At 41.4% G+C, this 27385-nt stretch overlaps 1 protein-coding gene across 2 annotated transcripts in view; it reads left to right on the top strand.

The window, feature by feature from the left end:
* CTNNA3 (catenin alpha 3) overlaps positions 1-27385 on the top strand; it is a 411569-nt gene that overhangs the window by 317108 nt on the left and 67076 nt on the right. For both annotated transcript variants that reach the window (XM_059850814.1, XM_059850815.1), the window contains one exon: positions 18151-18302. In XM_059850814.1, the coding sequence (XP_059706797.1) occupies positions 18151-18302 (152 nt within the window). The remainder of the gene's footprint in view (positions 1-18150; positions 18303-27385) is intronic.

The raw sequence follows: 27385 nt of genomic DNA, 5'->3' as shown, positions 1-27385 counted from the left end.
GTGCTGCGCCCCTGGTTCCCCCCCAGGTCTCTCCCTTTAGCCAGCTGTTGAGTTAGGACGAGACCATGCGGTCCAAGACTAATTTTTAACGATTTGTTTGAATTACATGATCTCCGTAAGCTTTCTTGAGTTATGGAACCCCCATTACTGGCGTCCTTGACGCATGTAACATTGTTTGGAGACTTGCAACTAATGAGGCAGCAGCTTCCCACTTCGCTGCACTGGCCTCACCATGCCTGCTTGAAGCAGATGAAAGGCAAACTCAGAGAAGGAGGTGCATGATTTGTGTGTACTTCCACTTTAAAGACTGTTAAGCACTAATCAGATGTCCCAAAAAGTCTTCAGTTTTGTAAAAGCAGTAATCAGATGTCCCAAAAAGTCTTCAGTTTTGTAAAAGCAGTAATCAGATGTCCCAAAAAGTCTTCAGTTTTGTAAAACAAATTTGGAACTTTCTAAAATGTTTAGCAGTCTTCTTTCCATTTCCATAATATTAAAAAAGAGGGCATCCTATATTGGAAAATGCCTGTACTGGCCACAGGGGGTCTAACTGCATTATTCTATAAATGGTTCCTGTGTTTTCTATAAATGAATCTCTGGCTTTTCATAATGTGTACTTAATTAAAAAAATAAAATCTATGGCATTCCCAGTACTTCCATGTTTTAAATGGTTGCAAGTCTCACAGTGGGCAGTTAAACTGCTCCTAAGAGGTTTTCTGACAAGTCTGTACATCCCTAGAATACAGGATTTGGCTTCCTGAACTCAGAGATCTAATTCCTTGCTCTTTCAAACTAAACAAATGTCGAGTACCTTACATTTAACTGACATTTTACCACAAGAAAAGGCAGGAATTTTGTTTGAGCTCTTTCTTAGTAAGTTCAAATATGTCCAGGGCAGAACTGTCCTCATGTGAACAGGAGTAAACTGACATTGCAGTGAAGTGGCAAAAGAGAACAATGGGAAGAGTTTGAAATAGGCTTGCCTGTTTTTATCTTGTTTTCTGATATTTTGATGGGAAAATTGAAAAATTTTCACCATTGCACTCCTTTCTTCATGATTTCTGGAAGCACTGTGACGAATACAGAGAGGGAAGCAGCATAGAAAAGCATAGTTTAGATTCTCATGTAAAAGCTGAGCCTGTTTTTCTTGAAACTGATAGTGTTTAAAGGCATTGGGAGTTGACACTGATTTCTGTTCTGTTGCCTTGCTTTGATAGTAATATATATAATATACCTGAACCTGTCTGTCTGCAGAAGACAGGGAGGCATAAAACTGGTTGTGGTTGGAATGTTTGCTTCTTTCAAGGGACATCAAGCATGGTCACATCTCAAATGACTTTGCAGTACTTCAAAGAACTTGCTGTCTTTATGTTGTTCAGTAGGAGTGCAAAAAAGACACACATACTTTTAATTTTCATTGTATTTATGTGATCTGCAGTGAACAGATGTTGAACTGTGAGAGGGCTGCTTGGTTTTGTTTTATTTAACTTTCTCAGCTGACAGGTAAAGTGCAGGTAGGTTGCGGCCCACAGGTGTAACCTAAACCATTCTATCCCAGCTGGGTCTTTCAGGTCCAGATGATTGCAAGGGGAAAGTTCACCAGGAGAGAACTCTGTATTTATGCTGCCATAAACTCCTCAGTTAACTTCCACAATAACCTTGGGTAGTGAAGAGTATCCTTTATGCCTAAGGAAGAGGTAAAGTGTAAAGTGTTACTCATGAGAAATTACTGTAGGTAGAGTACAGCACTAGTGAAAGAAAAATTAAAGACAAAGGGCATACATGGAAATAGCAGAGAACTAAAAATAAAAATGGAAGAGTGAATGGGAGAAGAAATAGGAAAGATGCAAATTGGAGGTAACAGAAGGTAGAAAATGTGCATAAAGAGGAGCAGATATATTTTCTGTTTGTTAAAACAAAGATCAAGGTTAAATTGTAGAATATATGATGAGGTAATGTATAAGAAAAGAAAGATACTTAATTCTCTGCATTGCAGTATGCCAGGAAAGAGCAAAAATCGCCATATCTGTCTCTTCAGCTGGAAGACATCAGACATATTTAAGATAAAGTGAGCTGTTCAACAGTAGTATCTTGATACTGCCACAAAATGAATATTAAAAACTGGAGTTAATTTCTCAGCTCAGGTGTAGTCTGGTGTCCATATGAGCTGTGGGCAGCCAAGTGCCTTTCTACAGCACCATGCAATGGAGGGTCCTCTTTCTCAGGCATATTTATCCTGTTCCTCTGTTTACCTCTTCCCGGAACAAGAAGGAAAACCCTAAGACTAACAACAAGGCTGTGTAAAAGCCCCATCTGTGGTGTGGAGCTGAGCTTTTAGAAGTTAAATAATGCCAGAGCTGAAGTTGTCTTTGCAGCCCTGACATCCCTTGGTTTGCCCTCTGTGTGTGCATGGCATGCCTTAGGACACTGTGGCTATGGGGTCACACCCAGCTGTGTTACCCAGCAGCTGCTTTGTGCAGGTCACTGCCTGGGCATGTGCCAGGGCCACGGATTGGGGCAGAGAAGGCTCCTCTCCAGGCTCAGTTTAGAGGCAGGAGACTGTGGGACAGGGTGGGTGAGCTCGTGCTGGACGTAGTTACAGAGGCACCTGATGGTCTTGGTCTTTCTGCACCGACTCTGTGGCTGCACTGCCAGGGCCTGTGCAGAGTTCCTCCTGATAGCCAGGCCTTGAGGCTGTGCTCTGGGGGTGCAGGGATGCTCCCCAGCTCCTGCTGGGAGGGGGGAGCACTGTGCTGGCTGTGCTGGTTCCACGCCGCTGTGACCCTGGGCTGTGACCCCAGGCTGTGACCGGGCCCTTCCCTGTCCCCTGCTCCCAGTTTCTGGGGAGCAGCTGTGTGGGTAGGGAGGAGCTGCAGAGCATTCCAAGGCCCCAGGGCAGGTGGCTGTAAGTCAGCACTGAGCCTCGTGGCCCAAGTCTGTGTGGAACCTGGGGGACCCTGGAGAAGACGGTCAGCCATGGGCTGTGTTCTGGGGAGGCAGTGGCTTTAGCCCTGTTTGACTCTACAAGGGTGAGGTAGTCGAGCTTGAGGCTGTGTTTGGTGTGGTTGAGGCTGTGAAAACTTCCCTCCTGGTGCCTCTGTCACTCCTCATGTCTGGCACTGTTTGTTAGATTGAAATACGCAGATTGTTGCATTTTGGTAGGGTTTGTGTACTGTTGTATCAAAGCAGAATGAAACTTTTAGATGCTCTGTTTATAAAATCCTAAGGTATTTCTTCTTCAGAACTGGAAGGGTGATCTTGTTCTGCACTTTTAAATACCAGTCTTCTCTGTTATTTTATTGCCTGCCAGAGTCTGCAGCAGTTAAATTTAAGTCAGCAATTTATATTATGGCATATATCTGTTGGGAGAGTAAAAGGTTTGTATTGTAAATTTGGTCTGCAGCTCTGCTTTAATGCTGAAGTCTAATGATATACATATAAGTGTAAAAACATAAATTCTTTAGTTACTTTGATGTCTACAGATCTTGTAAAAAAAAAAAAAGAAAAAAGGAAAGGGTGGAGACAAAGATATGAAGTATTTTAACTCCCTCAAGTCTGCAGTGGGCCAAAGACATTTTGCTTTTAGACTTTTTTTGGAGTGCTCGGGTTTGTGTTCAGTGATTTTCTTTAAAACCTTCACAGCCTTCAGTTACATTTTGGCAGCATGTTTTAACATCTTATGTGCCAGTATGAATGAATTTATCGAGTTACTAATGTGTGTGTTTGTTTCCTGGTCCCAGGATTGCTATTGTGATCACCTTCCAGTCTCCCCTTTCCCTTCATGGCCCTTTCAGTGTGGGTGCTTCTACAGCCCTATATTAAAACTGATCTGCTGCACCTGAACCAGAGCTTTCTTGCACAGTAATTTATTAATTGATTCTCCAGGGTGGACTAAATCTACTGCATTGCTTTTCTCTGGGAAAAGGTAATTTACCTTAGCCATAAAAAGACAGTGGTGTTTTCATGATGCAAGCCTCCTTCCATCTTGGGCTTTTTATTCAGCTTTTCCATTTCTTGCAAGCCTATGTGCACCAAGCTAATGGCTTGTATTTTCCTGGCTGCTTCACTTGCCTTTTTCAATTCCAGTTTACAGGTTTGTCACAGCAGCTTATGTGAAATGACTGGCAGTTTCCTTTGTCCTCTGCCTCAAGTGTTCTGCAGTAGTGATTGTCTGTTCTTCTTGGGAAATGTGGCTCTCTTTCACCCAAAAGACACCCTCCAGAGGGGAAATGCAAGAGGGGCTGTCTGTATTCTCCTGCCCCCTTTGACATTTAGTACTTATTTTGTCATCTTCTGGCAAAGCCACCTGAGCCAGCGTGGGCAGAGAGGAGCTCTTCCAGAGACTTCCCTGGCTTTTCCTAAGGGCTGTCTTCACATGGGATCCTGAGATGGGATGAATGGCTGATCCTTACCTCTTGTAGAACAAAAGATACAAATATAACCAGCTTTATTCTAAATTATTTATTTAGGGGTGGCTAAAATGAGGTGAATGGACCTTACTCATTCTGTAGGGTGCACAAAAAATAATAAGTTTTTATTAATTTGGAATTTTATTGATTGCATTAAGTTTTTTTAACTTTATGCATTAATTGCATAAAGTTTTTAATGAAAAAGTGTTTTTGTTGTTCATCACTATCAGAATAAGATCTGAAGAGAATATTTGGTGTTCAAGTCTGTTTAGTGTTCAGTGATTTTTACTCTTGCTTATGAAACCCAAAGAAGGAGAGGATTGACTCCTGTCACTTCAAAATACGTAAAAAAAGAAAATCCCCAAAACATTTGAAGAAGGAGAGAGGCCTGAGCATGCAAGCTTATGGAATTGGTGAACTTGTGAAATTGGTGAACAACCCAGGCAAGGAACATTTTATAAGAACTATTCAGCAGAATTATTGTAAGAGCTAAAAGGAAAAAAAAATGGGCCAAGAAAAACACTGAGAATATTTGCATGACTTAGCTTAAAATATGCTTTTTGATGAGTTCATGGTGATTGTAAGATAATGACTTAAGAAATAGCCCTTTATTCTTGTGGTTTTTACTCTGTTACAGAGTCAATAACCTCCATTTGGTGGAGTCTGCAGTGAGGTTTTTATTTTTTGTAGGGCTCTGTTTCAATCCTTCTGTGAAATTCTGTTAAAAATGCTGGCTTTAGAAACTGAATTTTGCTTCTGATGTAAGAATGTTCTGAAAAATAGGGGGAAAGACCAACATTTTTTGGGTTCCAGGTACACAAAAAATGACTGTGAACATTGACATTTCTTTTTGCCAATCTTTTCTTCCTTTTCTCTAGCTCAGAAATTTCTTTGCTTCACTGTTCATAGCAGTGTAATGCCCATGTTGATTATAGGCACTGTGTGGGCATTAAGGTGCCTTTAACTACACATCTGCTTCTTTGAAATGCTGTTGCACTGAGTGATCCTTTAAAGCACTGAGAAGAAGGTGCTCTCCAGTGCACTGCTCCCCCAGGCTTGCTCAGTGCCAGCTTCAGAGTGGCCAGCAGTGGTGCACTGTTCAGGGCAGTCCTTGAACTTCCACTCAGTCTCTGAGATCCTTCTCAAGGGAAATCCTAGTCAGAGCAGCCTTGAAAATGCAGCATTGTTATAAAATAAACACGTGTTTCTGAACGTGAGAAGTTTGGTTTTGTGGTGTTCAGTTGAGTTTTGATGCTTTTTTGGTTGTTAGGTCATTTTCCTGGATTAGAGTGGTAAATGCCTTTCTGCTGCCTGCCATGGATTTGGCAGACGTGGTCTTGCTGGATCTAAGTTCCATGGGGAGTGGGAGGGAGGTGGGGGAAGGGTCTCTTGGTTTGAGTGACATTGGTGGAAGAACTGGAAAAGTGAGGCTGCTGTGTGAATTTGAAATGTTGCTCCCATGGCAATGAATTTGCCTCTTTGGTGAGGCCTGGTTTACCTGCAGTCTGATTTTGGAGCAGAGGACGCCTTGAAGTCAGAACAGCACTGAACACCAGTGTTGTCTTTGCTTCTGCAGTTTCCACAGGCCCTAGAGGGAAAGTGAGGATGGCAGTATACTAATGGGCAGTAATGGCTTTTTTTTTTTTTTTTTTTGTCTCTCCAGTGTTTTGTGGGCTGGAGTTTTTGTTGATTGTTTGGTTTGTTGGGTTTTTTTCAAGTGGAATTGTTCTTCTGTAGTCATTGTGTGTGACATTTTGTAATAAATCTTCCCTCACCTGGAGCTACATGAAGAAGTGACTTGTTACTTTCCAATGTCTATGTAAGTTTAATATATCCCTTTTAATATATCTCTCTCTTTTAGGTCTTAAGGACCACTAGACTGGTCTGCTTCAGTAGGGACCCTTCATTAATGACAGCCCTTCCCTAAGCTGATAACAAGATCAGGGGACTCTGCTGTTCCTTTTACTGCATTTTTTAAACTGAAGCAAGCTCTTGAACTTGCACAAGGTTATCTCTATGCCCATATCAAAGCCATTCCTTTCATTTCAGCTGTGACTTTCCTGCACAAGCTCTTAAGTGCCTTGACCTCTGTAAGTTTAAGGACATTTCATGCACTTGCAGTTCTGTAACCTTTCCAGTTATTTGGAATGTGTTTCCCAGAGCATCTGGGACACAGTTTTATCTTATTGCTGTTATCATAATGTTTATCTTGCAGTCTTGATCCTACAAACCCTGATGCTATTGTTACTTTGCATTTTTGGGGGGTTGCAAGCATGCTGGATCTGATGCACTTGCCCATGGTTAACTTGCTGTGTCAGGCACTAGTTGATTATTTTTTTCCTTTGCCATTCCACATTCAAAGAATCCTTTCATCCTCTTGCCTTTTAGAACAGTGTAATATGTTGGAGATGGCATCTTTCTTACAGAAGCTGAGAAGTTTTTGTCTATTTTACAAGTTTTTTGTAGTAGGAACATTTTAGTTCTTAATGAGCAGTTTTAGCTTCACCTGATGTGTCCTGGAGCCAGCTGGTCAGATCTGCCTGCTGGGTTATCCCAGTATGTACTCGAGTCTTTGGAATACTTTGGAATTTATCACTCTTCTGACCATTTCCTTTTGTGACCTTTACATGTCAGAGCATGATTTGCCTTCTAAGCGGGACTGTGGCCTGAGTAACTGGATTTCATAGATTATCAGTGCTTAAGAGTTCATTTTCTAGTTCATAGTATCCATGAGGACTGTTTTGGTTTAAATTGTGAATATGAATCCAGTCTCAGTAGGGATTTCCTTAGGCCTGAAAAACTGCAATATGTTTTTGTTCTTCAACTGTAGCTCATTCTTAAGTTCTTTATAGAGATAATTTCCTGACCAGAATTTACAAAAAGCACCTTTCACAGTTTTCATTTTTGCATGCAATACACTACGTTTTATAGTAAAAATCATAATTTTGTGACATGCCCTATCATAATCAAAATTAAGTTGCCCCACCTTCCTCCAATAGTACTTTCAGCTACATACATCTAACTCTGTTTAAGATATTTTTAGTGATTCCTTTCTGGCAGCATGCCCTCAGCTCTTCATGCTTCCTTCCTTAGAAACCATGAACTTTCAGATCTGGAAATGATGCAGTAGCTCTTGATGGGGGGAGCATATGCATAATTCAGTAGTATTTATATATGCCTGTGTATGTGTGCTTGGATTATAAATCTGTTAATGTAGTAAAATTGATTCTTGCTGCAATCATAAACGATAAGCTTGTCTTCATTTTGTTCACCTTGTCTCAGTAAGTCTGTCACCACCATTCATAGCACTATTTGGAGAAGTGGCATTGAATTCATTATATCCCAAATAAATTTCTGTAGCTAGGGCTTGTCCTCACTTTCTGGGGACCCTGTTCTGTTTTCTACCAGAATCCCCCTCTCTGAAGCTGGTTTTTCTTGCTGCAGGCTTTGTTTTGTGTCACAGTTGATGAGAACACCAGACCACGTCCTCAGTTTAGCCAGTGCTATTAAACAGCTGCCATTGATTGGAATGATGCAGTAGGCAGCAGATAAAGTGTAAGGAATGCATCCATCAGAGCTGAAGCATTTGCCATGGAGCTTCCTGCAGGAATGTGTCTGTCGCTCACACACCTTTTTGATTGTTGTCAGGCATTAAAAATTCAAAGGTAGGCACCTTCAGTCAGCAGATGGAAAGGCCTGTACCTTGGGATTGTGCAAAGAAGTTGTTGCAGAATTCCTCACCCTTCCCAAGCACTATGAAACAGCAGCCATGCTTTGCTCCTGGAACACTGGGCCTTAGCAGCCAGGCTAGGCAGTAAGCTGTTGATGGCCCTCCTAATCAACAGGAATGTTTAGGGAGCACCCATAGATGTTTCAACAGGTTGTTTAGTTGAGGGGTTTGTGGGGTTTTTTTCTTAAGGTTCAGTTTTATAATTTCTTTCCTGATCTGAAGCTTCAAGTAGCATTCCCTGTACCAGAACGTGTTTTCCCAGGAACCTTATTTTTGGTGCTGAGGGAGGCTTAAAATAATTGCCTGATACTGATTCCTTGGTCTGAGGTCAGAAGTGTTCAGTGAGCAATTCTGGATGATATCAGCATACTGCTGGTTTTGATATGCTGATTTTTTAGGAAGGGGAGGCTAGGTTTCAGGAAATACCATGAAGCAGGTCTCTGAGGAAGCATTCATGGTAAAATAAACAATATTTAATGATAGTATGCCAAACATCAAAGTCGATACGTGGATTAAAACAGGAGTGCCAGAATAAGATGGGAAAGATCTAAGAATGTGACCCCTGGTAAGAGGATGGTACTCACTGTACACTTGCCAGAGTAGGCCTTGTCAAACTCCAGGTGCTGGGGAAAAGCTTTCTGGAGAGCAGAGGGTGCTGAGGATGGGCTGGGCCTTAGTGCAGGTGCCTTGTGAGAAAGGGGAGAGACTGAGAGTTCAGTGTGGGGAGGTGGCAGCCAAGGAACAATGGACAGAGACCTGCAGCTTCCCCAGAGAGCTGCAGGGACTCTGGTGCCACTCACTCTTGGTAGAGACAGGTGGCACAGCTAAGGGCAGTGGCCTCAAGCTGCAGCAGAGAAAATCAGGAGCGTGTGGGCAGAGCAGGGGATTTATTCACTGTATGCAGCAGTAGAACAAAGCTGCAGTGACATTTCTCTCTTTAAAGGTTTTCACAACCTTGGCTGGGCAAAGCTGTGACTGACCTGATGTTGTGTTGGTCTTATGTCTGAGGAGGTGATATGCAGAATCCTTTTCAAGTTACGTGTGTAGGATTTTTTGCTTGTGTTAGATGCCAGCTGCATTCACTTAAGTGCCATCTTTTCTGGGTAATGAAATGTTTTAACCTGGGCATTCATACTCTGCTGTAGTAATCTCAAATTCTTAGAGAAGAGTTCTTTCTCTGTTTAGTGACTTGCTTGTTACTAGAAGTACACACTGTTACTATTAAGAAGGACTTTGAGTGTAAAAATGCTTGCATATACTTCATTCAAAATCTGCACATTTCCCCAGAATGTTAATACAGACCTCCCATGGTGGTCAAGCATAGAAACATTGCAAATGGATGCAGTCCATCTGTGTGGTTTAGTCTGATATGTTTCCAAACAGGCAAAGAAGCATTTAGAAGCTGTAGGTGCTCTGTTTTTCAAAGTGTTTGTTTACTCTTTAGTGTGCTCTTTTCAAACCATGAGAATTACTTTCTCTTCCTGAGAGCTAATAGCAAAATTTTCAGCAGTGCTCCTGATTTCTTGCCAGTAACAACATAGTCCTCTTGTGTTTATTTAATTAGTCCACTTGTTTTGCTTATCTTTTATTCTGTGGGATAGGTAAGTAAGAACCTGTACCTAAAAACACATTTAGAGTTTGTATCTTAATAGTATTAGAAGCAATGCTAGTTTTATTCAGTGTACTTTTGTTCATTTTTTAACCATTGTTTGTCAGCTGATAACTGGCTTTCTTGAATCTTCAGGAGACTGGATGTTGGAGGGAAATCATTATGTCTGCATTGTAGGTTGGGAGGAGGCTTTCTTGTAGTCCATCTTTGTAAACTCTAAGCCCCAAGTAAAGAACAAAAACACCTTGGGAACCTTTTCAGCCTTTCCATAGTCCATCCAAAGAACTGGATGTAGCAGGAAATGGAATTGGCAGTCCCTCTCCTGTCTGCCAGCAGTCCCTGCAGCTGGAGCTCTCCCTCAGTGTCCGTGCAGAGCAGTCAGTACCTGTGACAAGTGATACTCCTCCTGCTCCTTTGCTTTCTTGTACAGAGCTTTCTTTAGCTGAAGAACTTTCCCCTGCTGATGACAGTAGCTTTAGCACTAACAGCCATAAATGTTGATAATTTATTTGAACACTAGTTGGTGGAGAGATTTCAGGTAAATACTGAAGAAGGTTCTTTTAAATATTATTGCTAAGCAGTTGGGTAAGACAGGATTTCTCTGTAGGGCAGAACGTGTAATACAGGATGCAGTTGTGGTTGGCATAGCCCCTTCAGGTTCCTGCTTTGAACCCTTAGAGAGTGCCACTTGGGTTTGTCACCTTGGCCACAAACAAGCTGCCCACTGGTATTTCAGCTTCTGCAGCCAGCAGGTTTATTGCTCTCAAATGATTATATGCTGCAGTTGATCATTCTCATTAAATGTAGCAGCATCCCTTTATCACTGTTGATTTTAACCCATTTCAGCACAGTGTGTTCTAATAATGAAGCTTCCATGGTGGGCTTCAGCAGTTAGAGCCTAACTCCAAATCCACTGCAGCAATTGCCACGACTCCTCTGGTTGTGGTGCAGCCCTTGGGCTCCTGTTCCTTCTGACTGGTGCCAGTGTTTGTGACCCCACTGAACAGAGCCCCACTGCTCTGAGGGGCTGCAGCAAAGGCAGGAAGCCCACACAGAGTTAGTCTGTCACGAGTTGCTGCTTTCTGAATCATTCTGAGGCTAGCTCTGAATATTAAATTTACAGACAGTATTTTTCTGGCACCATTCAGAAAAATATCTTTTCTGCACTTGACAGCATTTATTGGTATTTCACTGTAATTAAGTGGTCGAGGATTTTGGCTACCAAGATGTATTTTTCTTGTGCTTACTTTTAAAATGTCAGCAGTCTTCCATGAAGAATAATTCTTCTTGATGAAATTATTTCAGTTATTCCAAGTTACTGTTGAAGCAGACATGGAACTAAAATGTAGTGACCCTTTTCCAAATATGTTTTGTCCAAGGAGATTTTGCCTTGTATGTTTCTGTTGTTTGCTAACATATGTCAAAAACACGGTATCTGACTCTGCCTAAAAACCTGTATTGATTTTCTGATGTTTCCCAGTGGATATGCAATTTTTCTTTTGTCTTTGGGCCAAAAAAAACTTGGAATCTAGTGCAGTTTTACTCTTTGTGGCTAATTCAATTAATTTCACGTTTTCTAGGTTGATGCTATATCCACTGGGAACCAGATTTCTAAAAAGACAATATTTCTAGTAATCTACCAAAATATCTGGCTGCATTTCAAAATTAAATGTTTAAATTGTTGTCTGCTGTTAATATTTTGAAGACCAACTCATTGTCAGCATAGTTATATTTGGGAAAATATGGCTCAGTTAAATGTTCTGAGCTTCTGAAACGACACTGTGTCTCCCAAAATAAAGTTACTGTGGTACATGAAGAGCAGCTGGTACCAAGCAGTTCTAAGTTCAGCACCACTGCCACGCTCCCTCCATGACTGGCTGGGGATCACAGACATTGTGTGTTGGTAACTGCTGTGCTCAGTTGCTTCTTCTCACTTTTCCCCTTTAAAGGGTGACTGTCAGGTTTTTGTGAATTACCCCATCTCTAGCTTTGGTTTATAGCACAATGCATCTGCAGTGCAACCAAAGAAGGTTCACAGAAAGGGGTTTGAGGTGGTTGAATTTTATTTTTTATTAAACTCTCAGGACTTTTCTTTCCCACTTAAATTGCTAAAAAGCTGCTCTCTGTTCAGATAGTCTCTCTTACATAGAAAGAAGTCACTTGCTCCCCACAAGAACCTAAATTTCCTCTTGATTTCCTTTTTATGGCATTTTCTGAGTCCTGCTCAGTCAATTTGGAAAATGCCTATTTGGGAGTATTTGGTCAGCAGTCTGTAGAAATTGCCTGATAGGTTAATTGCCTCTTTGCTCTTGCTGGCTGAGCTTAGGCTGTGTTTGGGGTGGTTTTTAGGTGCAGACTTTGGGTATTTGCTAGTCATAGTTTCTGTGTAGCTATGTGCCATTCCATGTAGTGCAGATTCCTCTAAATGAAACCCAGAGCCTGCACTTGAAGGAAGGGCAGGCATGTTCTGGGCTGAGGAGTAGCTCTTGTTTCCACAGCTTTCAGTGCCATGCTGTAGCAAGGGACTGATGAGACAAGACAGGCCCACATGGTCCGCACTGTCTGCTAAGGAATGAGAAATAAATTCAGAAACTCCTCTCATCTGTCCTAGGGGGAAATGTCATTCTCATCTGGGGTCTCATGGTCAGTCTGTCCTTGAGCTTGGCAGAAAAATGTATTAGGTAGAGGGCTTCAAAAAAAGGAGGATTATGTAAATTATTGAAATTCTCTCTCTGCTCTTTTGAATGCTGTGACCTGTCTCTAATGAGTTCCTGATGCAGAGGAACTCATGTACTCCCTCCAAAGCATGCCCACAAAGAAGCCCTTTGAAGATGGCTGAGAGGGGTCCCACTGAAGCCTGGAGCTGTGATGTCCAGATGCAGGGCACTGCTTTAATTCCCAGCTGCAGTGTTCCATGCCTTTGCAGGCTGTGCTCCAGGGATTCCTAAGTCCCAAGCAATCCCCTGTGCCCATATGTTACAGAGAGCAGGGCCTGGTGTGTGCATCTGAACTGTCCTGGTGCAAAGCAGAACAGCTCTGTGTTCCAGGTACAAAGCTGAATCACTGTCAAGGGTGTGTTTAGGGGAGGAATAAATTAGGGCCGTTTCAAAATTAAAAGCAGCAATTTACTGGATTGTTACTCATTAATTACACACACTGCCAATAATTAGGTCTCACTTGCTATCAATATTTTCTCACATTCAGGACAGTTAACTCCTAAAAATCTTACCTTGTTAGCTGTGAAGATCCAGTACCACAAAACTGCTGTCATGTGCAGCGTAGCTTCTGTATAAATATGTCTGTAAACATACACATGCAAAAATATTCATGATGTCCATTTGTATATAGCTAGGTAATTATATACTTATATATACGTGTATATACACACTCAGCTGTGTGCTTGTGGGTCTGCCAGCAGTCTGCCAGCTTTGCAAGCTGCAAAATGCACAGCTGCAGCTGGCACGGGTCTGAGTTACAGTAGGGGATACAGCTTGCTTTTTGTTAGGAAACTTTTTATGTGCATCAGGCCTCTCCCTGGACTACTTCATGTTGTATTACACTGTTCTTATGCAGAAACTTTGGCATGAAATACTAGATTCCATTAGGATAATTTATAGATCTTTATGGTCTAAGTAGTCAAGGAGGGGACAGTGGGGGATTCTGAGATCGTGCCTCTCGCAATGCCATGCTGTAGCAGGGGACTGATGAGACAAGACAGTCTCATTCTGGCCTAGGACTGAAACTGCCAGAGGAATATGAGCTCTTTCAGGTGTTGCAAGTTCCACAAATAGTTAATTTCTTTTCATGCATAGAACCTGTTGGCTTGTTACCAGATAAGGTGAATGTAAGGGGTATATCAAATGCCTATAGTCGCAAAGCTCTGCTTCATTCATACACATATATATGTAGATATATGTAATTATATTCCTTAGAAATGGATACAGTGGCGTAGTAAAAAGTAACCAGTTTAACATTGTATCACTGAAATAGAGGCTTGAATTAAGGGTCTGTACCATAGTGAAGTTAGCTTCAGGATCAGGTTCATCTTCATGTTAGGATTGCATTGTGTGGATTGTAAGAGTCACAAGTGGTTGGAGTTTCAGAACCTACTTGTGTTATTCAGCTCAAGTTTTGCAGTGAGTGCACAGTACTCTTTTTTTGCAGTAATTCCATTATTATTTCAGTGTATTTTGGAACACCTCTAATGAAGCTATCTCCATCAGTCACTGAAACAATCTGTTCCATTCTGAATTGCATGTTGGGTGCTGTGACTCAGGCTGCTGCCAGCAGATCCCTTTTATCTCACATGGTGTCCCTTAGCCAGCACAGTTGCCTCAGCTTAGATGGGTTTTATATTTTAATTCTTTATGTACTGTTCTTTATTGCAGGGACGTTAAGAGTAGACATAGTACTTAGCAGTAAAATTGGCTTACTGAAATAGGCCAATTTCTTACCATCTGAAATTCTTAGACACCTTTTGAGAAGAAATTTACAAATGCTTATTTTTTAATCACAGGAAGTGGAAACTATTATTTGATCTCAAAGAGTGTAATTAAATAAAGAAGTACAGGATAAAGGCTGTGTGGCTATTAACTAGATTTCTTACCTTTCTCTACTATTACCTTGCATTTAACAGATGGCTATGTTTTTAACCTTTACAACCATACTTTTCTTTACTTCCACTGAATTTTTGCAACTGGAAAGCTGCTGAAATCCTCTGTAAGCAGCCTGTATATACCCATCACACTGACTTTCATGCTAGGTGATCAGGTTATGGGGGAATAATGAAGTACTTGAGGTACCCACCTCTTGTGTCAGGTCACTCCTGATGCTGCTGCCACCTGTGCCTTGGCGTAGGTCTGGGCTGTACACATCTCTGTTAGCTTGCCTGCCTGCACATCTGCTTTGTTTCAGTGCTCTGCTGTCATGCTAGTTTCATATGAAACTCATCCAGTAGCTTTTTAGGCCTTACTTGACTGTATTTCAGGTGGGATTTTGCAAGTTTTCATCCTCTTAGAGTCCTAATTCATGACTAGTAACTTACCCTGATTTTCTTACCTTGAGGAGGAAAACTGTTTTTTCACTCCAGCTTGCCCAAATTTTTTTTTTTTAATGGTCTTATTATTTGGGCACAGAAGATGTCTGCAGGTGGCTGAATCCCCAAAAGGGTAGTCTCCTGTGTTAAAGGCCACTGGAATTAAGCAGAGCTGTGGCAGGGTTGCAAGTGTGTGGATAGCAGGGCTCTGAAGCTGTGCCACAGAGAGCTTCAGTCACTGCTGTGCTCTCACTTCCATTTCAAAGCTGCCTTTGAAGGAGTAGTTCTTTACTTTGTTCCAGTGGGAGCTCTCCAGTCTTTCCCCACTCTGCTGGCACCACTGGGTGAGTTGCTCAGAGTCTTTGTACATGCAGATAAACACTGAAGGGAAACTTCAGTTGTTTACCACAAATGCTTTTTCTTGAGATAAATTGTGGGTTTGCTAGTTTCTTCCCTTTTTTTCCCTGAGTGAAGAACTGTAAAGATTTTGAATTAAAAAAAGCTGTAAATTTTTCTCAGGTCAGTTCTAGGAGGTGGTGCCTGTTCATGGGCAGGTGTGTTTGTTTTGCTAAGGCACTCTTTAGGTGAGTGTTGGACACGTGGACAGTTTGGCTCTGCAGCCTGTTGGCTTTTCACTGCTTTGGTGGTGGCTCAAGTGGTGGTGGTCACTTAACGCAGCTGAATTAAAAGGTGCAAGCACAGTGGCTCCTGCAAAGCTGAGACTCTGTTTTCCTGGTTGTTTTATTGTTAAAAATAACAGGTACATTGTTGCTAACTGGAATCAAGAGGTTAGTGAAGTTCAGTTTTCTGCGTGGAGAGCTGGGCCCTGACAGCTATTAAACTACAAACGGGGTTCATTAGTTGGTTTTGATTGAAGATTACAAAATCAAGCAAAAACATTAGAGGACTAAGAAGACATGCCTACAAGGAAATATGAAAAGTATTATTTAAAAACCAGAGGAATTAGGAAACACTTGATGAAGTTTTAAGCAAATTAGGTTAATTTCAAGAATGTATTTTTGATAGTGTGAAATCTATAATCACTTTAGGAGCTTTGAACATTATGCTTATGAATATATTGGTATTTTCCAAACATCCTCCTTTCTGCACCTTCCCCCTCAGGGAAAGCAGCATTACAGATGCTCATATTGAAATTTGCTTTTAATTTTTGTTGCACGAGTAACAGAATGGAACACAAAGAAAACAGAAATAAAATGTACAAATAAAACAAACAAATCCCCATAAAAATTTAGTTGTTCTCAGTTGTCTAACATTTGATATTTTAATTTTACTAGTCTGATTTTGCTTTTGAAAGACTAAAAAAATAAGTAATTTCCTCCTGTTCTCAGTTGCATCCACTTCTCTACTATATTTAGGCTGCCTAGAAAAATAAAGCCAAGTACAGGAAGTATGCACATTGTTGGTGTAATTCAATCCACTTAAAGCAGTATTTCAGAGGGTGGTCTGAGTATTTGAGGTCTATGAAGTATTTTGGATGTCAGTTATCCATGGGTAAGAGCTTATACAGCTCATATATGCACCAAAATGCCTTTTTTTTTTTTTTTTTTTTTTAAGTCATTGGTTGAGAGCTTAAAACTGAAATAAATCCCAGTAGTCTTGGATTTGAGGGAGTTATCCTATCACTTACAGGGAAAATGAGCAGGAAATAAGGCCTATTTGATAGCCCAAGTGCATTTTCACACTTCATTAGCAGATTGGTGTGTTTGATGATGTTTTAGAGCTGCAGTATAGTCTTGTGTTTTAATTGTCTGTGTAGAAGTGCTGTTGCTGTAGAGCCCCATCTGAAATGCTGCTGGAGGAGGGCCCTGAGGTGGTGGTTCTGTACTCAGGGGCAGTCTGGGTTAATCCACTTGGAATTATTTTGATAGTCTAGAGGCCAAAATCTTTGTTTAACTAGAAACAAAACCATTACGAAATGATGAAAAGTTCTCTTTCAGTGGTGGTTCTTTGATTTTTTTTTTTTTTTAGCAATAAATAGGCACTTGTTCTCCTTAATTATTTTATGTGGCTACAAATTGTACCTCGTATTTTTTCTGTATTATTGTAAATCTTTCCAGTGACCTTTTTGAAGGTGAGACAATTCCAGTGATATTCTGAAGAGGCACTGATTTTAAATACCCTGTTTTTCAAATTAAGTGGCGACTACTTGTTGGCTCAAAGACAGTGAAATTACTGTAATTTGAGCATGAATTTAACTGTCTCCAAGGGCTGTGTGGGTCTCCTCATCAAAGTTAGGGAGGAAAGCATTATTGGGGCACCTTTCCTACTTAATACTAAAGTATTAAGTTGCCAGGTTTTCTAATTCAGAAATCTGGTTATCTTCAGCTGAAGCTTTGCCTGCCTACTGATTCGTTATATACTTCAAGATTTGCCTGCAATGTTCCACATCAGTTGTATCAGTAGTGTAGTGCTTTTATGTGTTAGGGATTTGTGAAGTGCACAGTGTGGAATTGTGGAGTGGAGGGTGGAACACAAACATCATCAGTGTTTGAAACCAACACATTGCCGGGGAGAGAGCTCTGGTACCATGAGTTTGTTTTTCATCTTGAAGGTTGCACAAGTTGAGTTTTATCCTTTTGCATTTGTTTCTTCTATGTCCTCAGACTCCAAGTGACAGGAAATGAGTTTGGTTTGGGCTTGTTTGAGGTCCTTCTGTGTGTGTGATGGATTTTCCATATGCACTCCTTCCATGTTCTGTGCCGGGTTTCCTTTCCTTCAGGTTGGTGTGAAGGGTCGAGGGAGATGCAGTGCTGCAGGTCACCATGCAGAATAAGGCCCTGGGGCAGCAGAAGAAAATGCCCAGGCCTGCTGGGTAAAGCATAGGTTAAAATCCAACTGACTCAAAATGCACAGTTTGTTTGATTCAATCAAACCAGATAAATTGCCCTGGTAAATTCAGGTTACAGTTGTGGGAGTTCCTCAGTTGAAGAATAAGCATCAATCTTCTGCTGGCTACATCTCCATTCAGACTGAAAGCAGATTGGGAAATAGTGGTAGTCTCTTCAGCAGTGGTTCCAGCTTCAAGCCAGGTTGTTCATTCTGATTCTCTTGGTAAAATTGCCATTGAAATCACCAACAAATTTTTAGAACTGCTTCCCCAGATCCCCTTTTAAAACTTCTTTCTTCTTTGTAGTACTGTACAACCACCCACAGCTTACGTGCTTACCATGGGCATTTTTATAACTGTGATAAAAACTACAAATGTATTCTCACTTAAAAGTAATTGCACTATTACTGTAATGCTTTTTAGAAAATAAAGTTTTTATCAATGTCAGGTGTTTTGCCAAAAATAAATAAAACTATATGTTCTTTTATGCTCACTGAATTTTGGTTTGTTTTTTTTTAATAGTGATTCCAGAATTTATTAATCAAGTAAATATTGCATTGGAGAGCTTAAGCAAGAACTCAGTGCATCTGTTTGATGACAACCAGTTTGTTGACATTTCCAAGAAGGTGTATGATACGATTCACAACATCAGGTGCTCTGTCATGATGATTCGGGTAAGTTTGGAATTTGTTCCTTTCATGCTGAGGTCTGAGATGGGTGGGGATGTCAGGGCATTTCTGGGAGCATTCTGAGCTGTGTGTGATAAATGCCCCCAAGCTCATGTCCAGGTTAAACTGGCCTGGGAAACTTGGGTTACAGTGAAACGTGTGATTGTAACTCCACAAGTCTGGAACTGCATTGAGTACCTCATCAGAATGTTGCACAAAAATGTCTTCACTTCTTTAAAAACACATAGTTATGTTTGGTTGGTAAAGATCTTTGTTCACTTCATTAATTACTAACTTGCAGCTACAAAACCAAATCCTGTAGTTCTTCAACTTTAACCTGTGGAATGTAGGAGAGAGATTATTTCCAGGTGATTCTGATACTCCCATATCAAGTTCTTTCAGCCCTTCAGCAGAAGACTCAACCTGATTTCTTTATCTTACACAATTGCAATCACTGCCCTTACGTTTATGTTTTTCCTGAAGTTCAGAAATTGAATCAGAACAGCTTATTTTTAAAATTCAAGCCAGAACTTTGTCAGATGTAGAATTTCCCCCAAATATCTTCATAAAGAATGGTAAACAACTGAGCTGCGATGTCTGCATGTTCAGCAATTTCATTTTAAAATAAGATGAAACACTAATAGCAATATAGATAGATTTTTCAAAGGAAGTTTGTCTTCTGCACTGACTTTGCAGGTGAGAACATGCTAAGAAACAGATTCCTTTTCTTGTGAATACAAACCCATCACAGCCCAGCCTGACCAGCAGGTCATGGGAGGGTGGGTGTGTGCTCTGCTCCATTTTGTGGGACTTTCTGCAGAGCTCCTCCAGCTCTGGGGTCCCAGCACAGGAAGGACAGGGAATGTTGCAGTGGGTCCAGAGGAGGCACAGAAGTGATCAGAGGGATGGAGCACCTCTCCCAGAGGAGCAGCTGGGGCTGTTGGGGCTGGAGAAGTCTCTGTGGAGGCCATACTGGAGCCTTTGGGTACTCACAGGGGCTTATTTATGAGAGGAGAACAGACTTTTTTGTAGGGCCTGTTGTGATAGGGCAAGGAGTAATGATTTTAAACGAAAGAGGAGAGATTTAGCTAGATAAAAGGAAGAAATCCATTGCAATGGGAGTGCCAGTGAAACACTGGCACAGGTTGCCCAACGAGGTGGTAGAGGCCCCATCCCTGGAAGCATTCCAGGCCAGGCTGCAGGGGGCTCTGAGCAAACTGACCTGCTCGTTGGAGGGGGTGGGACAAGGTGGCCTTTAAAGGTCCCTTCCAGCCAAAACCATTCTCATGTGAAGAACATTAGTCTTAACATATTGTAGTGTGTAAGGTAAAGTAGGAATTCAAATGTGCAGAATGATTACAATGTCTCACCCTTATTGCAGTTGTCAGTTAGGAAGCTCTTTGTATGCTGAAGAGAGACCTTGGAACATCCAGCATGTGTCCCATAGCAGGAAGAGTTTGTGAGCTGATGTAGGTCCAAATTAAACAAACCAGATTGTGGGTGATGCTTGGTTAGGTCTTCAGATCAGCTCCTGTGTCAGTGAGCACAGGCTAAGATGTTTTCATTAGGACATCTCCTTTTTTTCTAGATAAACTTCATTTAATGTCTGTGTTGCTCATCCCTCCCTTAGTGACTCAGGGGCTGTTGGGTCTTTTGAGATTACAAAGTTACTTCTGTTCCTCAGTGAGATAAGAGCCTTCTTTGTGTCCAGTTGTCTTAGGTTTGAATTCCATGATCGTGACTGTGTATTTCTTTCTGGAGTTTTGCATTTCTGGGGAATTGGGAAATGCACTGAGGAGTGTAACACAGCTTCAGTCAGTTTCTGTGAAGAGGCAGACTCAGCTCTGCAGGAAGCTGTTTTCCTTAGAGGGCTCTGCAGGGGTGTTTGTGTGTCGACAGTCACTCCCAAGGGGAATGGGAGGGTTGTACCAGCCCAAGGCCCAGGAGGTGCCCAGTGGCAGTACCTGGGCTGTGCACCCATGAAATCCTGAGTCACTGCCCAGCACCTGAGTGCAGGGGTCACAGAATGGCTTCTCTCAGGCCATCTTCCACTGCTGCCTTGCAAGTCCTGACAAGAGCTCAGGAAAGTTAGAAAAAATTGTTAGAAAGGATGTGAGCTTTCTCCTTAATGAATACCAGTGTTCAGCCACAGCCTTGGGAAGGATTTTTTGAGGTCTGGTGAAATGTTAGTCAGCTACTCCAGCATCCCTAGAGACAGTGATTGCCAGCACAGAGAGTGCTGAGAAAAGCCTGGCATTCATTTTCTGAGTCAGGATGTGTTTGCATTCCTAGTTAGATCCGTTCCAGACAATGCCAGCTCCCTGGAAGAGGCCTTAGTGGATCTGGGGGTTGCTCAGACATGCAGTGTTGGTGTAGCAGCCAGGGTGAGGAAATGAAATGTTCTGTGGCCAGCGTGCTGCTGGTGCCAGAGAATGGCACCTTGCTGCTTACAGGGTATTGATTGCAAGGCTGAATCAGGGCAAGAACTCGTTGATAAAAAATAATTGGGAAATGTAAATGGATGAGGCCACTCATTCACAAGGGGAAAATTTTTTAACATGGCAGGAAAAGCAGAAATTCTCCAGATCAGTTTCTCAGGAAGCATTTCAAACATGTAATTACACAGAAAGAATGTTTTTAAAAATAGAGTTCTGAAATGTAAAATGCTGCCCAATACTATTGTTAATGCAAATTACCAGCTGTGTATTTCAATGCTCAAGCTTAACCAAAGATGTGTAGAACATTCATTGCAGTCCTGCAAGGTATGAGGTAACTCTTGAGAGCAGCTCCATGGTGGCAGGTGGGTTGTTCTCCTGAGCTGTAACAGAAATGCCTCTGGAGCATCAGGGTGCTGCTGCCCCTAAGATGCTTTTCACTGCTCACTTGCAAGGACTGCTTGATGCAGAGGCAGCTGTCAATGAGAAATAACTTAGACAGCTGATCCAGGGCATATCCCAGTTCTCAGTCATTTTTTGACTCTAAGAATCCCGTTTTTGTTGTGTTTTGGAGATATTTGAGGGCTTGATCTTGCAGAGGAGCATTTGTACATTATCTGGATAACATTTTAATAGGATATTGATATTACAGAAATAGATTAGATTAAATAGTACAATTAAAGGCAATTCTTCCATGTGAAATATGTAGAAAAGTCAAAGGAAACAGGCTGGTGGTTTTTGAGACAATACACATTAAATGCTGCAGAACGTTAAGATTAATGGTAGAATTTGCTAAAAAACTTCTGTATGAAGGTGGTCTTAGTTGAAAAATATGAGACAGCTGGATTGAAATAACAGCTACCAATATCCCACTAGGGTATAAACTAGTGGAAAGGAATGACTTCAAAAGAATAATAACTGCTGGTAACTAGAGCACTAATAGTCATCCTAACAATTATACCAAGAACAGTGGAAACAAAGTCACCAAGTCAAAAGTTTCACAGATTTCTTTGTTCTTTTTGGAGGATAAACAAGTGAGCAGCTGTTCAGGTTTTACAGAGACAGAGAAGAGGGCAAAGGGTTCATATACTCTGTGCAAGATACTTTTACTATTCTTATGTTCATGGAAGCAATGACTGAGGAACCCAAGTTCTCTAATTTTGTGAGAAGTGGAGAGTGTATTGAAATTGCTGTTCTTAGCCCATTAAAGCATTTATTGAAAATCCTTTCTGCTGAGTGGCTATTCTCTGTGCTGTTTCTCTCAGAATTCTGGCATGGAGACCATGGGTTCCCTTGAGAGTTTATGGTGTTAGGCTGTTTGTTCCTTGCTTTCCCTGCATCATGATGTATGGGATAGCCATCCCCCAGCCTCCCTGAAAACTGAAGCAAAGCATTCATTTTACTTTTCTGTCTTACCTAGGTACTTTTATTCAACTAGACCCTCTCTGCACCTCCAATCAATTCCTAGTATTTCTGTTTCTTTAGCCAACAGTCTTTTACTGTGTGTTTTAATTTCCTTTGGAAAGTCAAACTCAGTTCAGGTACACATTCAAGAGTCTGCAGCATAGATGCTTTTTCAATGTGTTTTGGCTTTCTTAGAATACCCTTGGATGGGTTCCCTTTTTAATTTCTTTTGTTGGTTGCAAATCTGGCATGGTTTTTCATTCTGTTTTAAAGAAATGTAAGAATTCATCCTCTACAGAGCTTGAGTTCTTCAGTGCACTCGATTTCTCTCAGTAAGAGACATCACAGCAGAATTCATTATCTTACACCCAGCAGAGTTACAGGGAGCTTTAGAGCATGGACCTCTAGGACAGGAAGGTAGCAAGTGGTGAAAACCTTTCAGCCAGTTAGTGAGTGTCTCGTTAAATTCTACCATGGCTTTTACTAAAGACAGAGTTATCCTACACCTGCAGGGTTTTCTGCCTGTTTTTACTTCTGTGAAGTCCAAGTGAGTTAGATCCTGTCCAGTGTAGGCAATAACAGGCATGAATTGAACTTCTGTTTAAAAGTTAAAGAAAACAAAGCAAAACAGAGAAACATATGAGAAAGGCAGACATTTACTGCAGTCGTATTGTTTGTTTGTTTTTCCAAAAGGGCCTTGAGACCTCATGGAGCAGACAGAGCAGGAACTGTTCTTACAGCCTTGTTAAACTTCATTGTTGGTCTGAAATGTAGAAGTGATGTTAATCCATTACAAACTCATATTGAGAAGTTTGATAAAAACCTTTTTCTTCATCTTTTTCTATCCTTCACCACGTGCACAAGAGGCAGAACCTTTGCTGCAGTAATTAGCCAATTGCACCTCTCAGCACTTTCTGGTTGTTTCTGACCTAAGCAGGACAGGACCTTTCCTTCTTCAGCTCCTTGGCAGCTTCAGTCCTGCCACCCAGGGATTGATATGTCTGGATGTAGTGTGGCTGCATGTGATGCCTTTAAAAAGAGTGTAGAACAAAAGCCTGTTGTCTGTCAGGGGTAGTGGCACACCTCCTCCTTTTTCAGGTTGTTCTCCTGAGTCCCATAAATAGAGAATGTCAGCTTGTGCTGAAGAACCCAAATAAGAAGTGAGTTAGAAGTGTTTAGTGCTGTAATCAGCTGCTCACACCTGCAGGTAAAACCTTCTGACAGCTGCCTCTCCCTGCCATGTTATTTGCTTTTTAACATCTCGAGTCCCACTCACCAATCTTGAAGTACCGTTATGGGAAAAATTAAAGCATTATCCCACATAGGTTACATTTCATATCTTAATTCACCTACATACATATTTTCTAAAAATGTCTATGCTCTTTACAGTATACCTGGGAAGCCTCCTCATAATGTACAATACTTGTTATAAATTATATCAGTATTAGCATCATAGAGTCAGTCATTATTATTATGACTCTGCCTTGCAGATATCTTACCAAAATGCTCTGTACTGAACAGTTTTGGGACACACTCAGCATACATTTCAATTCAACATGCAGACATTTTCAAAAATGCTAATCTCCGTTTAGTACCAGGGGAGTTTGTCTTCCTAAATAAATGAAGCAAATCCCTCTTTTCTGGCAAACAGCTATACGTATCAATTTGCTTCTGTTTCATGTTTGTGTACGATGTAACAAACTCTCAAAGGTCTCAGTTTCATTAGTTTAGGGCATTTAATATCCTCAGCAAATCAGATGACTTCTGGTTCTCAGTGTGACAGTGGTGCTGACTTTTTTGCTTTACAGAATAAAAAGCTGCTCAGTAGTGTATGTGTTAATAATGCCCACCTATTGTTTTTTCCTTGAAAGTTGCATCCACTTGTCTTAACATGTGGGCAGGATGTCACCCTAAGAAATAACTTTAGTTTGGAGTTGCCCCAGTTGCCATAACAAGCACGTGTTCTTTAAAGCTGAGGTGTTTCCACAAGGGAAAAAAAATTGTTAGTAAAAATACAGATAGTTTATTGATTTTAAAAACAGATAGTGTACTCACATCTCAGGTAGAAGGGAGAGAGACAAAACAGGAAAAAAAGCACATGCTTTAGCCTTCCCATCTCAGACACAGGACTGGAAGCCAGAGCACAGATAAAATATTATTTCGCTCAGGGATGTGTGGCCCACCCTCCTCCCCTTCTTCAGGTCCCCTTTGCTTAAACAAAATAGAAGTAGAGCCCACCCACGGGGTAGTTGGGAAATGGTGGATTTTTTATTTTTTTTTTTAACCTGCTTTTGTGTGCTTCTGCATTTCTGCAGTTTGAGATTAACAGCTCTTAACTTCTTGGTTCTTTGTACACCTTTCTGACTGCTGCCCCATTCCCATGCTCCTGGCGTTTGCTCAGGCTTTACAGGGAGATTGCTGATTTTAGATTCTGGGTTCTTTCTTACATGCCAAATGAGCAGTGACTAGAAAAATAAGTGCCCTCTTTATCCTCCTATGTGCAATTCCAAAATGGTCCTTTCACATCCACGTGTATTGTTATTTCTGTACAGAGAAATCATCCAGTGGTAGAGGAATGGAAAAGCAGCTGCCCTCCTTCTGAGCAACAGTATCTAGAACTGCTGGGCTGTTTTATGGATGTGCTGGGGGAGCAGACTCCCCCTAATTGCAGCTCTAACAAGCTTGTGAGAAAGCACTTGATGTTGTCAGGCCAGTCTTGTGTTGTTGATTTTTTCCTCTCCAAAGCAGCAGCTCTCATGCACCCCCTTGGTGGCTCTGCAGAGCAGTCAGTGGGAGTGGGTACTTGGGGTAGTGCCAGGAGCTCACTGCCTGGGCAGTGCCATGCTCAAACCTGTCCTTCCTCTATCTTAACACATACTAGTGTTTGCTCCCATTGCTTTAAATTCTTTCAATACTATTGGGTTGTTTTACATTTTTATCAAAATATTCTGGTTAATGGAGCCTTCTTTTTAAGGCAGAAATACTGCAGTATCTTTGGAACCCCATCTTACTTTTCACTGTCACATCTTTCACTTGTCTCACCCTCTTCTCAGTGAGGGGAAGGAGGAGAGAAGTGTGCACAGAGGGCTCACTCAGGACCTCAGGAGATCAGCTGGTCCAACCTGCTGTTGAAAGCAGAGTCTTATCCAGGGCCCCTTTCAAGACGTGTCTGACTTCACAGTTTGCTTCTATATCTTGTCTATTAGAATTACAGCAGTAATGGGGAATTGATGGGTCAAATGAAGCAATAGTGTGTTAAACCTAGGTATAAAAGGAAGCTGCTTGCTACACTCCATGCTGCTGCTAGTCTGTAATACTTTCTCTGTTGTTGGCTGTGTTTATGCCTCATTGTTTGCATTCAGCACAGGAGTGTATGACCCATCTTTTCCAGTTAAAAATGGAATTTTCTTTAGCCTGGCCTAGGTTTCCAGTTTAGGTGTCAGCTAATGGAAAAGATCTTGTGTTGTGTTTTGTTTAAGAAAAGAAAGAAAAAAATAAAATTATGGGTACATACAGACAAAAAGAAGAAATTACTTCGGAAATGCTGATACAGATATAGTGGTGGTGGTGTCCACTGCATACTGCATCCATTGTGAGATCCATGTGCTGTTACCTGTCCTGGCAAATCTGGCTGTCTTCTGCCCAGACTGTACAGCTGTAGGCATCCTGCAGGGCTGGGAAATAAGAGCTCCTCAGCAGCAAATTGCTTCATGGCTTTCTGTGGAAATCTCCTCGTGCTGGGATTGCTGGGTCACACACAGGAGTCAATATGCTTATGGAGGCATAAACAGTTTTGACTTACATACTACTTTAAATGTCAGTTCTTCCCAGTCTGGGGATGAAATTACATTGCAAGTGTCACACATGATTATGCTTTTAATTGTTCAGAGAATTACTCTTCTCATTCAGAAAGACAGAACCTTCCAGAATTATTTGATAGCTCTGGTTTAGTGACTCATTGGAAACTTAAGCACATAACAGTATTTTTTCTGGAACATTAAAATCTTTGCTGAGGTTTTTTTCTTGGAGCAAGAAGAAGTGATGTGTATTCCTTCCTTGCCATTTGGTGCTTACTATCTAATATAAATTATATTCCCAGAGAAATGGAATGAACATTATGCTGTTAAAATGGAAGGACTGAATGACTGGAACCAAAACTGGGAAGCACAGTAAAAGTGTTACAAATCATAGATACTCTATTACAATATGCCTCCTGCCACATGGAGTAGGAGCAAGGCAAGCCTGGGAATGGGGGCTGCAGCTCTCAGAGCACAAAGTGCTCAGGCTGGGATGCTGCAGTCAGCACTGTCAGTGCTGGTGCACTTCTGCCTCTGAGATCTTCCTTGCTCAGCCCAGGCCTGGCTGTGCTTCCCTTCACTGCTGCTCACAGTGATCTGTTCTGTAAGGTCCCTGGCTTAGTTGAAATTTCTCAGTTGCCATTATCACTGTGGAACTTTTTATCTGGGAGGATGGATCTTTTTAGTGTGGTGTAGAAAAGCAGTGAGGTACATCACAAATGTGTTCAGAGTGGCACTGGGCTTCAAAACCTAAAGAGAATGATTTGTGTTGGACTGTGATGCGAGTTCTGCTGGCACAAGAGTAGGGTGGCAGTGCTGGGGTCTGTGTCATTCTGTGCTTTGATGTTGGTGTAGCAGGGTCTGATCTGGTCCTCTTGTCGTGCATGTCCTTGCTGATAAAGCAGTGTGATAGTGGACAAGGTTTGGGATTAATTGGTTCTTTATTGCTTCCCTGAGTTTTTTTTTTTGTTTCTGTTCTTAGAATTCCTTAGTATTCCATGAGCATATTTGAGTTCAGGTTCTGCTTTTAATGACAGCTTCCTTCCATTTTTTTAATTTACCATTGCTTGCCAACTCGAATCACTTGTTTCCTTGAAAGTGTGCTCAGGGCTGGAATGCAGCTGATGAAAGGAGGTGGATATAAGGAGACATAGTGATAACAGGGAACCTGACTCACAAAAAAAGAAACCTTGGAAAAAAAGTCTTTGGAGAATTGGAAAAAAAAAATATCCTCCACTGAGCCTGGCAAGTTGAAGATGGTATCTGTGAGTCCTTTTTATCTGAAAAGATTCTATAGAGGTTTACAAGACTGATGCTGCCTAATTTCCTGAGAAACCCTGGCACTTACAGCCTATTCTTAAAATAGAGACAGAGGAGTCCCTTCATTATATTATCAACAAAATCAGTGTATATGAGTACTGAAGGGAGGTGTGTTGCAGCAGAAGAGGGCTGT

This window comes from Haemorhous mexicanus, chromosome 7 (genome assembly GCF_027477595.1).
Source record: "Haemorhous mexicanus isolate bHaeMex1 chromosome 7, bHaeMex1.pri, whole genome shotgun sequence".
NCBI classification, from domain to species: Eukaryota; Metazoa; Chordata; class Aves; order Passeriformes; family Fringillidae; genus Haemorhous; species Haemorhous mexicanus.
This window is presented reverse-complemented; position numbering and strand designations above follow the sequence as displayed.